The 13,106-nt window shown below is 40.5% G+C and overlaps 1 protein-coding gene across 1 annotated transcript; it reads left to right on the forward strand.

The window, feature by feature from the left end:
• The first annotated feature begins 1,012 nt into the window (after positions 1 to 1,012).
• Positions 1,013 to 9,522, forward strand: LOC145502308 (von Willebrand factor A domain-containing protein 7-like). Its single transcript, XM_081481567.1, has 5 exons — positions 1,013 to 2,853; positions 4,125 to 4,394; positions 5,649 to 5,954; positions 7,019 to 7,279; positions 7,771 to 9,522. The coding sequence occupies exons 1-5, from the start codon at positions 1,989 to 1,991 to the stop codon at positions 8,349 to 8,351; spliced, it is 2,283 nt and encodes a 760-aa protein (XP_081337693.1). The 5' UTR covers positions 1,013 to 1,988; the 3' UTR covers positions 8,352 to 9,522.
• Positions 9,523 to 13,106: the final 3,584 nt, after the last annotated feature.

The following is a 13,106-nucleotide window of genomic DNA, read 5'->3' on the forward strand; positions in this document are numbered from 1 at the left end:
AAGGAACTTTTTAATTTTGCTTCTAGCCACACTCATTCAACGATTGCTTTTGCGATCAAATAGGTGGAGTAGCTATGGGTTCCCCTTTAGCACCCGGGTTAGCCAACGAAGAGGAACTTTGAGAAGAACTGTGGCAGTTACTGAGTGCAAATTCCCGAACACTTTTTATTTCGCCATCAAAACGAGGAGTTCGGTCAATCATTGATATATTCAGGGCAGCCACATATAGAACTCGACTGCCTATTTCTTTTTAATGAGCCGAGTGGATTTAGACCTACTTGAATACTTCTTCGTTTCTTTAATTTTCCGAAATCGACTTTTGTTAGCATTAGATGAGTCACTTCTAACTGCGTTTCGGTACTTCGGCTCACGAATATTTTGGTTTGACGTTATGGATTGATAAGCGGTGGTACGGATGTTTCCTATCCAACCAGCTAGAATTTATAAACCCCCTTTGAGCTTGACGGACCGACGAGCAAACGTCTCGATGACTCGAAGAATCTTCACATTTAATCTCGACACACATAGTCACACATTTAGCCTTCCAAACAGCTGTACACTACTGCGCAATGACTTGGTAACACGTGCTGACTGCAACGAGCATCAATCACATCGGAACGAAGGAGAATATTTCAACGGATATATTACCAACGTAGTCGATGCGTCGGAAAATCGATATTGGTCGTTGCCATATCGATTTGTTTTCAGCTGAGTGAGTTACAATTTGGCATATCCTGAAAAAAAAAATCGATATTGGTCGTTGCCATATCGATTTGTTTTCAGCTGAGTGAGTTACAATTTGGCATATCCTGAAAAAAAAAATCGATATTGGTCGTTGACATATCGATTTGTTTTCAGCTGAGTGAGTTACAATTTGGCATATCCTGAAAAAAAAAAATCGATATTGGTCGTTGACATATCGATTAGTTTACACCCGAGTGAGTGACAAATTTAAAATGTCAATAACAATAACAAAAACAATCTTTATTTGTATTCTCTCTTGCTGAAAAACTAATTACAGAAAATATGGATAATAACATTAGAGTTCTGGCTGCCTGGAATAACCATAGGGGCTAGCGAAGCCAGGCAGCCAATTGACATCAACGTTAAATGAAAATAAATTACAGGTCAGCAAGGAAGCACACATAAGTAGAATGGAAAAGAAGAGGAAAAAAACGCTATCACTAGGCTATTAGGGAAGTCTGAAATACTTAAATTTATATATGAGTATAGGCTATTAATACAAGAGAAGCACGCAATTCTATAGATGTGACAACTAATAACACCTAACAATATTATATACATATTTATAAACTATAGAAGAACATATAATAAGGCTGAGAAAGGTGACACAATTTAACGAAAGGCTAATTTACCATTAGTCTAATTTACCATTAGGGAAATGACACAACTGCAATCTAAAACAATGTGACTTCATATATAACTATGATGTAACTAATAATCTTTAACAAGACCGCTTTTTACTGATTTTTTGAAGTTTGATAGTCGTTTATATGCTACGCGTACGGCCACGACTAAAAAAACTGCTTCTTCAGAGGCACTAGATCCTAGTGATATCGGATCACTGATCCTGATACGGGTAATCCTGAAGGAACCCAATCTTGGTAAATCTGTCCATTTTCTGATGTTTCACTGCCCTTACCGATAAAGTTGATAACTTCCGGTAAAATCGATAAGAATAACAGTAAAAATCAACACTAACAGAGTATCTCTTTATAAATTTCCGAAACAATTTATCGATTTCAATTGATTTTTATCGATTATCAACTTTGTCGATTCAATACGCTGGCAGCAATGACACGAGGCATCCCAAAGGGCGTGTGAAATAAGAGCTGAACAAACCGGATGCTCTCGCAAACTATCATTAAACGTACTAATAGCAATGAAATCCTAGACAACTTCCTGTCTTCTACGTTGCTTAAAAGGAACACAACTGCATTAGAGGCGCACACTTCGATTACAACATCATGGAGAAGAGAGTTATGTTACTCCAGGCTTCCATTTCTTTGCTTTTGTTGATGTCTCTAGAGACATCAACCGGCAACCAGCTTTTCTCGTCGCTGCAGTTTACTCGCGACACCCTCATGGGCTTTTCTCGTGGCTCTGAACGAACCGTGGAAATTCTTACGCCAGAGAAGGAGACGAAAACGTTAACATTTCCCGAGCCTACTGCCTCGAAGACAAAAGTTAAACTCAAGGTTCACAAGCGAGTAGAGAGCAAAAGTTACGTGATGGAGAAGGCAGGGGTACATGTACCAAAAGGAACTAAACATTCCACACGTCCACATCCAGGACTAAAAGCGACACTGAGACCAGTGACGGAGACGGTCATCAGATACCAGAAGAAACGCAAGACCTACAGACCGCGCACATCTCCATCTAACAAGTTTCTAGAAGCCATCAATGGCATCGAACGAGCAGTGGCGAACGCACGAGCGTCGGGCGTGCGTTACAGCGAAGCTACTTTGGCTAAACTAAAAAGAATTTTGGTGACAGCCATCAGAAGTAAGAGCTATAAATACGCACGGGAGGTTTTGGGACAGATCATGTATCTTTTGAGCACCAAGACTTCGCCTCCGGGGCGAAGAAAGCGAAGCTCGCAAAATGAAGGTGGTAATTTTCTCCAGGGCCTTCGTCAACAAGTTGGCAGCTCGACGTTCGATAGCTTCATGGCTGTTCAAGGCGACGTTTCGCTCATGTTTGTGATTGATGACACCGGAAGCATGGGAAATGAAATTCAGGCGACGAAGAACATCGCGATTGATATCATCAATTATCCACGCCAAGCTCCTGTGGAGTACATCTTGTCACCTTTTAATGATCCTTACCCAGGTACGTGAATCCAGAAAGTTCTATTTATTTCGTCAAGTGACCTAAATTATCAGAGAACGTAATCCGATTAGTAGAAATATGTATTGGGGGAGGAATTAAAGCGGGTTTTTTTTTTTTTTTATCATATTTCGCAATCTTACACTGTGTTTTTAACATTAAGTTAAAAACAATAGGTGAAAAACATTAAGTGAAAAAAGTCTAAAACCAGACGACTTCTTCTGTGTTTTTCTCATGAGGCATTTCTTTTTTAAGAACATTTTACTCAAAGGAATGCAAAATTGGCCGCCAATTAGTGTTTTTGCAACATTTTCTTAGCATCCTTCAATCCTTTAATAGAAGAGTATGTCATCTCTTGCATTTTATCATTCCCTGCGCCGGAGTGGCCTCTCTTGTTTGGGGTTTTAAGGAAGCGCCGAAATCCTTCATGAAGAGCATCATAACCCAAACACAAGAGCCTACTCGCAAGCTATAAACAAGACAACAGACAGTTTGACTTCTTCGGAAGATTGATGGCCGGGTCGCAATAAAGCCAGTTTTGTTTGTACAAGTAATCATTGAATCTGTCAACAAGTAGCGAAAAATAAGTGCGACCCCCATGGCCACTTTCAAAAGCTTGCCAAATTTTTGCAGATTGCCAAAATTTCACCAATCTTCAAAGAAGCCAAAGTGCTGCCTCGGAGGCTTCCAAATTTTTGGCAACGGAAGGAATTATGTTTTTTTTCTTTTTTTTTTTTACCATTAAACTGTCATATTTCTTTAAAAAATGTCTCGATAGAATCACGGCAACAATATAACTTTAGTTGGCTACTCCAGTTTGGCGCGTGCGATGGCTGACCCAAATCATTTTTTAACCCGGTCCTTTTCACAGTTATTCATCAAGGGAAACGTGGAAAATGATTTAAATGTTTTTGACTCGTATCCTCGGTCTGGTTACGGGCAGTAGTATCGACAAATGAACAAATGACCTCAGAGAGACAAGTCTCCTTCGATCGCAAATATGGAAGCCATAAGCGGCAGCCCCTCAAACGGAAAAGAAGAGAAGGCGCCCTAGATATTTCATTGCCTCTTGTGTACTCTTGTGAAGAACGCATGACTAACGTGTGCGTCAATCGGCTAATGTTTTGGTTAAAACATGATGGCTTGATGCTACCACTGCCAAAATTTGGAACTTTTTGCCAATTTTTTTCTCGCCAAAAATTAGAAAATATTTGAATTCGCTCTACTGCGACCCGGCCCTAACTTAGCTTCTTTTACAATGTAAACACTCTCAGATGAATCGCCAGTAGTTTTCAAGGACGAAATAGACGCTGGAGAGTTCGTGGAAGCCATAAACGACCTCACACCTCACGGGGGAGGGGACTGTCCGGAGTTAGCATTTACAGGCATGCTAGAAGCACTCTATCAGGAACCACAGTGGGGGTCCCCTATGTATGTGTTCACGGATGCAGGCCCAAAAGATGCTTCAGATGAATTCATCGAGGAAGTGAAATATTTGGCAAGTGCAGAAGAATTTGGCGTGACGATTAACTTCTTCACCACAGGTAAGGAGTGTAACAACAAGGTTGGTCACTAAAATCGTACATAAAATTATTGTAGTACTTTCAGGAAGTGAAAAAAACAGAAACGTTCCATTGTTATGTAAGGCGTTGGTCGAGGTCTTTGTGCTACGTTCTTGGACAAGAATGCACTCGAGATCTCTTCCAGTGAATAGCCCCTTTTGATGGTTAACTTTTCTTGATTGTATTACAGTATAATCCGACGTGTATATGAAGCAATTTCGGGCAATTTTCTAATCTCTGTCCTCGCATCCACGTTAGATTACATTGTAATATAAATTTAAAATGCTAACTGCAAAAAAGGGCTATTGCCTGGACACCCTGAAATTAAAAGCAAACTCGCCTTGGGAGAAGCGATGTTACAAATGAAACTACAAATTTTCTCCTTTAAGGAACTACTTCACAGTTTACCCACCTTGAAAAGTTTAGCTTAAAATTTTTCAAGTTCGCCGTGTGTAATCCGATTTAATCTTCTCCATCTTTCATCTTCCTTGTCCTTTAATGTTTTATTTTTTATCTCTTTGGTGTTTTTCTGTCTTAGTAAACTTTTATTTTTCAGGTTTCTTTCAATTTATAGGTAATTTTGTACGTGAACAAAATAACTCAAAATAACTTGACTTAGCGCCTTTAAGCGTTACATCTCGTTACACACTTTTTGTATATCAGAATACAACTTGTAAGAATATCGAGGCTGATATTTGCAAATTTTAAGACTATTTTAAGAATAAACCCGAGCTGTGATTTTTTTAAAGACTATAATTTTGAGTGTTACAATGAGTAAATACAATACAGTTATACTTCTTTTTTAACTTAACGGTATAAAATTCTACCTTTCTCTAAACAGCAGAACTCGTCAAAACAACCAACTAAAACAGCACAAGCCATCTGCTCGATGCCAGTGACATTTCTGGATGAAGTTATGTGTGCATATCAAAAACAATAAAACAGAAATCTCACACGCTATAATCTAAGAATATTTACAAGAATATTCTAAGCCTAAAATCAACAGAAAAATAAGTAAGAATATTCAGGCTGGGCCGTGAAACAATATTCTTATATATAAAAAAAATGTAATTGGATTGTGAAGCGACGCTCAACTCAACCCAATCTAGTTTAACCCGATCTAAATAATGCCAATGATGAGGGTAACGTTACGATGTACATTCCATGTGGATAATGGAGATGGATGAAATCAGTTTCACTTGACTTTATTGCTTTCCCCGTCACCTTTTATTTTAGGTTTTTGCAGGTCTCAAGGATACTCCGGCGGTGATCCAAGAAATCTTCACCCAGCATTCAAGGAGCTTGCAGAGTTGACGTCCGGGCAAGCGATCTTGTTGAAAGATCACTGGGAACTGGAGACGCTCGATGAATTGACGGGAGGGGTGCTGGAGGGCACCAATGTGATTAGCATGGGTTCAAACATGTCAGGCAGAAAGAAACGAAGTGTGGATGTAGCTGCAGACAGTCGATATAACATTCCAGTTGACGAGTCCATTGAAAAAATGTTAGTTACGGTCAGCACCACAAAGCTAGACACTAGAGGTTGGTATCCCCTCCCCCTATATGGGCTATATAGGTATGGGCGACCCCAAAGGGTATCTTTTTTTAGCCCTTTTGGTAAGAAATGGGGTATTGTTTTTGGTCATTTTGGTCTCAAATAGGGTATGTTTTCTTGCACTCTAGTCTTGAATAGTGGGTATGTTCTATATAAGAAAGCTACTTTTTCATCATAATCGATGCGACCATCAGCAACAGCCCTTCGCAATGCCTTTAACATCGCTCTGGGTATTGATTTAAGGGTCAGGCATTTAAAAGGGGATCGAATTCTTGATCAAGTCCTAAAATAGGGTAGGGAAAATCGTAGATTTTGGTCTTAAATAGGGTAAGGCTTTTGGGAAGCGGCACCCCACCCATTTTTTTTTTCTGGGGGTCCTCCCGCCCCCGGGAACGGTGTTTACGTAGTCCATTTAACATGCTTTTCTATTCGTAAGTTGTGTGTCCTATTAGATGAAGATCGGGTCTCCATGTAGAATTGTGAATTGTTTCTCTCAACGCAACGTTTTTGTAATCCGGGCATAAGGGTGTCCATTTCGGCTCGAACCTTACCAGCTCAACAAATACCAACGTCTCTGAAATGAGAAAGAGAATCCACATTTTGATTGACAGTCTCGTCATATTAAGTGCTATCCCATAACAAGCGTACAACACTATCAAGACAGCCGTATGGGGATTACTTAACATCGTTTTAGCACCCACGACTTTTAACCTTGTATTAATTTTTCTGATACGGAGAGGGAGGTAGAGAGGAATCAAAATTTTAGTTGGCATCTCCTATTATAGCGTGATCAAAGCCGTTATTCTTCTAAGGTTGGAGCCTGCAAAGAATACTACATGTAACAAACCAAAAACCAAGTTTCATTCCGTGTAAGACTTTAACTTGCCATAAAATGGAAGTAACTAGTGTTACCTGATAAAAAAAGATTATGGTCCTATTGCATTGCTTACAATTTATTTTATTAGCCAAAGGCGATTAGCCAAATATTAGGACAGCATTGTGTCCGATACATAAAGCTAAAAGATGTAATATCTTCCGGTCTTCTTTGCAGGTCAAGGAATCACCTTAATGGACCCTGATGACATCATAATAACGTCTGGAAAACTCAGTCTGTCCCAGATCTCTGTCTATCAGATCGACAACCCTAAAAAGGGAGCCTGGACTCTGGTCGTTTCGGGTGGCAATGGCGGACACGAATTCTATGTCAAGTCGACGAGCGAGACGAACGTTGACTTCGAGCATTATTTTATCATTTCACTGCGAGGACGCAGAGGAGTATCAACTGAAGTGCCTATTTCCAATCCTGTAATAGGTAGGTTGAAGACTTAGAACATGAAAACATCATAGCGGTCGTAGGAAAGAATGCATTGTTTTAGAACATCTACGTAAAATATATACGATATATCAATGAAATATATCTTGTCGAAAGACCTGCAAAGGCAAAACTACTCGCCAATTCATTGGCTCTAGTAGAGGTAAATTTTTAGGCTTTGAAGGGTAGAAGTATAAAACGAAGAGTAAAATCAAATTTACAATAGCTGTTATCGCAGTTTTCAGCGGTTTGATATACAGACGAGGCCATAGGGTCATTTCTGCTTTGTATTGACCCTTTCCCCTCACTTCTACGCCCTTTTTAACAAAACGATATTTGACCGCAGACTCAACTGCAATAACAGCCATTCCATATTGTTGCTGCTGTTGTTGTTTAGATGAGTACTTACAAGACTTATTAGAATAGTTAACGTAACGTGTATGTAGTAGTGTCGACCTTTTTAACCTTACGTTCGTTAATTTTTCTCACAGGAAAATTAAACAAAATGGTTCTAACTGTCGCTGGATCTGAGAAAATCGACACAAGTTCTGTTCGTCTGGAGCTCATAACCACTGAGGGAGCCCGGATTAGTGACGTCACCCTGCAGAGACTCAACGATGTCCATTTCACCGCGAGCATCACACCACGTTCAAGCCAGCCGTTCAAGCTTAAGATCAGAGGAACCACACGTGGCGGGAATTCGTTCGAGAGAATCTCGCGCCAAACCATCAAACCAACCACAGCCGTGCTTAGGGGGAAGTACGCTAGCAATGATTACACCCTCCCTCTGGGGGCTGTCACGTTTGTTCATTTTCAACTGTGTAATTTTGGCGCCAGTGAGTATTTTGACGTGACGGTCGTCAAAGACAAAATGGGCTATGTCATATCCCCCAATGTCAGACCCAGGCGTGTTATGAAGGGGCGCTGCACGACTCTGTCCATTCGAGCAAGAGCTACCCGCTCTCAAGACGTAGAAAAGACAAATACTGTTTTGATAATTGCTAAGGGTCGAACGTCAAAATTTGTCGTTTCTCAAGCAGTGCGGCTTTTTGTTGTCCCAGGTGCAAATTAAAACTTTAGATAAGATGAAAACCTGCTCTTTTCGTCGTGCATTTTAAACTGTAAGTTTTATTTCAATCTATATGTTTTATTTTCATCTAGATATATTTTATTTCAATATAGGAGGAACAATTTTACGTTTTAATTACATTTTATAAAGCGATATTTGTGCTATATAAACTTCAATTTGTATTGAATAAACGTAAAGAGAGGTTTGTCCTCTCAAGTTAAGGGAGAGTAAAATGGTTGTCTTTGTCCAGTGCTAGAGAGTAAACTGGTTGTCTTTGTCCAGCGCGAGATGGGCGTTTAAATCGGAAGAAAAAGTATGTTTTATTTCCGCTATAGAAAAGCAACATCCCAACCGAAAACTGTACAAGCACTACATCCCCCAATCTTATTTCTTTTAGTACCTTCTAGTCTTCCTTTCTCTGTTTTTTGCTATACTTTAACGAAATTAGGATGAATTCGTCTCCAGCCTCTGTTTGCTAACTCGCTTCCCAGAATCCAGGCTGTCGCAAGGCTTACCATAAAACGCAAAACTTAGGTTTGCCACCTCAACAATACATGTAGCCACGGTTTAAATCATTGGGATACTTATTGAGGGGAACTTTGGCCAAAACAAAGCAACAACAACAACAAATTGAACAATGGTGACTTTTAGAACTTTCAAGGGAACATGTGTCCTTACTGGAAGTTCGACAGAGTTGTTCGTGTTTCGTTTTTCGTTTTGGTTGTTTGGCTGTTTTTGTTTTGTTCTTGTTTCCCGCATTCTTAGAAATCCTAGTCAAATTCGGAAGAGTTGATAGTCCTAAAGCATTATTGGAAGCAACGAGCTTACGGAAGTTGAAACCCCATTGTGAGGTTTCAACTGGCTCGCATGTCGACTTGCTTGATGGTTTGAATTTCTCACTTGCTGTTTAGCTTGGCTGAACTCTCCGTTTAGCCTAAACTGAATAGCACCATGTTTAGTTTTGATAGCACTATTTGCTTAGTTGGCTTAGAGTTGGCATTTTCATTGGGATAAGAAACAAGCTTGCTCACATGGCTCGCTAGCTGGAACCGACATTAGAGACTTTGAGATCCATGTGTACCACAAATGGCAAACAGCTAGCGCTCACGTGATCAGAGCCAGACGTCACGTTTGAGGACCTTTGAGGTTTTTGACTAGCGTTTTAAAAGCCAAGAGGTAGGTTTTCAGGAGTACCCAACGACAGTTTTGACGAAAATCCACCGTACGGTCTGCTTAACATTACCCGAGTGTCGCTACGTCAATCTTGTTTAATATTTAACTTTCCTGGGAAAAAAAATACCCGCTCTTCACCGCCAGCAAGCAGGATTTCGAAGTTATCGGACTCCCAGCCAGCACTCGACGTTGAGGTCGTCAACGAGCCAGCATGCTTTAAACTTGTCACCTAGCCAGCCAGCATAAGAAAAGTTTGCCAAAAGTTTGCCAGCATGTTCGAGTATACCATTTTTTGCCAGCCAGCGAGCTAGTAATTTCAATATACCATAGCAAGGTACATTTCCTTAAAACTATTAATATAACAACGGATTTAGTATTGCGTACCATGAACGCAATAAGTACGTTAATGGTTTCATTTTTACATTTGACTGGAAAGTTTTTGTAACACTTAAGAGATTACACTTACCATTCAACAGTAAACAAAAGGGAAAGATAAAATGTGCTTAAAGTGTCCTGATTATCCTTCAGGGATCCAAGCTTCACTCTGAAAATAAATCGTGAATTCCCTCCAAAAGAGCGTGAAGTATAAACAATGTCCATTCACTTAACAGACGTAATCTAGATATTAATGAAGATCTATCGTTGTTATTATAAGTACAACAAGAAACCTATCAATCAGTTTCTAACGCTTACATACGACAAACTTTCACATTCATTTCATTTCTCACAGTTATTGTTCCAAAAAGTCAACGAACCTCCATACAAAGAAACATTGTTTAGCTCATGAAGTAAAAGCGAGACGAGATTACAAAGCCCTCACAAGGCTTTGGCTACCCAGTGTCTGTCATTTTTATTTTCAAATGAACCTACGATACAAACAGATGTCAGTTACCGTTGTCAATACGACATTTCGTTGCCAAAAGGTTCAATACAGAAGCCGGAAGGATTCGCAGCAAACGCAATCGTTACTTGTTCGTCAGGCGATCACCACAAAAGACTCACGACAGAAGCCGCAAGGATTCGCAGCAAAAGCAATCGTTACTTGTTCGTCAGGCTATCACCGCAAAAGACTCACGACAGAAGCCGCAAGGATTCGCAGCAAACGCAATCGTTACTTGTTCGTAAGGCGATCACCGCAAAAGACTCACGACAGAAGCCGCAAGGATTCGCAGCAAAAGCAATCGTTGGTTGTTCGTCAGGCGATCGCCCCAAAAGACTCACGACAGAAGCCGCAAGGATTCACAGCAAAAGCAATCGTTGGTTGTTCGTCAGGCGATCACCGCAAAAGACTCACGACAGAAGCCGCAAGGATTCGCAGCAAACGCAATCGTTGGTTGTTCGTCAGGCGATCACCGCAAAAGACGCACGACAGAAGCCGCAAGGATTCGCAGCAAAAGCAATCGTTGGTTGTTCCTAAGGCGATCACCGCAAAAGACTCACGACAGAAGCCGCAAGGATTCGCAGCAAAAGCAATCGTTACTTGTTCGTAAGGAGATCACCGCAAAAGACTCACGACAGAAGCCGCAAGGATTCGCAGCAAAAGCAATCGTTGGTTGTTCGTCAGGCGATCACCGCAAAAGACTCACGACAGAAGCCGCAAGGATTCGCAGCAAAAGCAATCGTTACTTGTTCGTCAGGCGATCACCGCAAAAGACTCACGACAGAAGCCGCAAGGATTCGCAGCAAAAGCAATCGTTGGTTGTTCGTCAGGCGATCACCGCAAAAGACGCACGACAGAAGCCGCAAGGATTCGCAGCAAAAGCAATCGTTAGTTGTTCGTCCAGACGTGCGCTCTTTGGTGAAAGTATTTTAAACTGGCAGAAGTGTTCATTTCGATATACAGTCCATCGATAGATCATTCATTTCACGACTCTAGTTAGTTCACAGCACTAGCGTGCAGAATGAAACCGTTGCCTCAACTGGTAGGTCAACGATGAGTTCAAATGAAAGCTGTTTTGGATCGCGTTTATTACCGGAAATTCACTTGCTTGGAGCAGTCAAACACATCGCGCGTTATGCCTGTCAAATTGTACTTTGGCAATATTTTCCGGACTTTCTTGCTTAGTAGTTTGCTTTTCACAATTCTAAAACAATGTTTTCAAAATGACAAACGATCGCGAGTTCTGTAATCCTTCGCTGATTTCTGTCTTCTTTAGGCTTCGAAAGATCCTTCGGTTCCTGGTACGGAAATTCAATTATTACATGATTACACGCAGAACCTACAGGTCTGACCAGTTAGCCTTGTGAAACACAACCAAAGGTGACAAATGATATATTTTTGCTCAAAGAAAGCCGCACAGAAAGACGAAAGTTGTTTCCTTCTCAACTAAAAACTGAAGGAAAGTTTAAGAAGGTAAAATCTTGAGTTCTTTTAACTGACAAAGATTTTAATAACATAGACAATTTTAACATTTTACTTATTATGCCAAATAAAATACCTTGCATGATTTAACTACCATTTCCGGTGAGCAACGCGCGATAGTCCCTTGTACCCAATAAGACTGAAAAAGAGGGCAAACAATTGACTCTTGTCGCCCGGCAACTTTCGGAAAATTCCATCACGCAAAGTTGCAGTGATTTAAAGCAATACAAAAGTGCTATGATCGAGGCGTTGATTCTATGGTACAATGATCCCTTTATCTTAGGTCAGAGAGGATAGTTGTATGTCCAGCATTGCAGTCCGAACTAGCGCATATAAACAAATACGCCTACCCTTTATCCAGCTACTTTGTCTCTTTGGTAAGTCCTTTTCTCAGCGGAACTTAGATCTGGCAGAGGTCTTCCCTTAGTCTCTTTTCTTTTTTTCTCTCCAGCCTTTGAAATGACTCAGAATGACTGCAAATGTAAATTAACTCCCGGCAATCTTGAATCGCCGATACATTAATAAGTTTAGGGTCTCAAAATAAAAGCATTTCTTTCAAAGAGAGAGCGAACAGTGCGGAATGGGTTCACCAAAAGCATTTCTCTCAAAGAGACAGCGAACAGTGTGGAATGAATTCACCCGACGGCCATTTCCGGTGAGCAACGCGCGATAGTCCCTTGTTTTCCAGAGGACAAACATTAACTCGTTATGCTAGTACTGAACCACGATTAAGGCATTTAATGTACCCAATAAGACTGAAAAAGAGGGTAAACCATTGTCCCTCGTCTTCCGGCAACTTTCGGAAAATTTTCGATTAAGCAAATTTGCAGATTTATAGCAACCCAAAAATACTATGAGCGAAACGATGAGTGTATGGTACAATGAGATCACTTTACTTGATTACTTTAGGATCAAGAGAGAAAAGTTGACCACCGATGGAGACGACTAGCGCATATAAACAGAACAATATGCCTACCCTTTATCCAGCTGCTTTGTTTGTCTGCGCCAAGTCCCTTTCACAGCAGATCTCAGATTAATTGGCAGATCTCGTTTCTTTCCTTTACCAGCGGAGCCCTCGAAATAACTCAGAATGACTGCAAACGAGGAATGTAAATGAACACCTTAGAGTCTAGTTCTTATGCAAAACATACTGATTCCAGTACAATGTACCATCACTTTTCCATGTGCTGTAAGAGAATTATAGGAATGAATTTACCAACCTT

This window comes from Orbicella franksi, chromosome 11 (assembly GCF_964199315.1).
Source record: "Orbicella franksi chromosome 11, jaOrbFran1.1, whole genome shotgun sequence".
Classification (NCBI taxonomy): domain Eukaryota; kingdom Metazoa; phylum Cnidaria; class Anthozoa; order Scleractinia; family Merulinidae; genus Orbicella; species Orbicella franksi.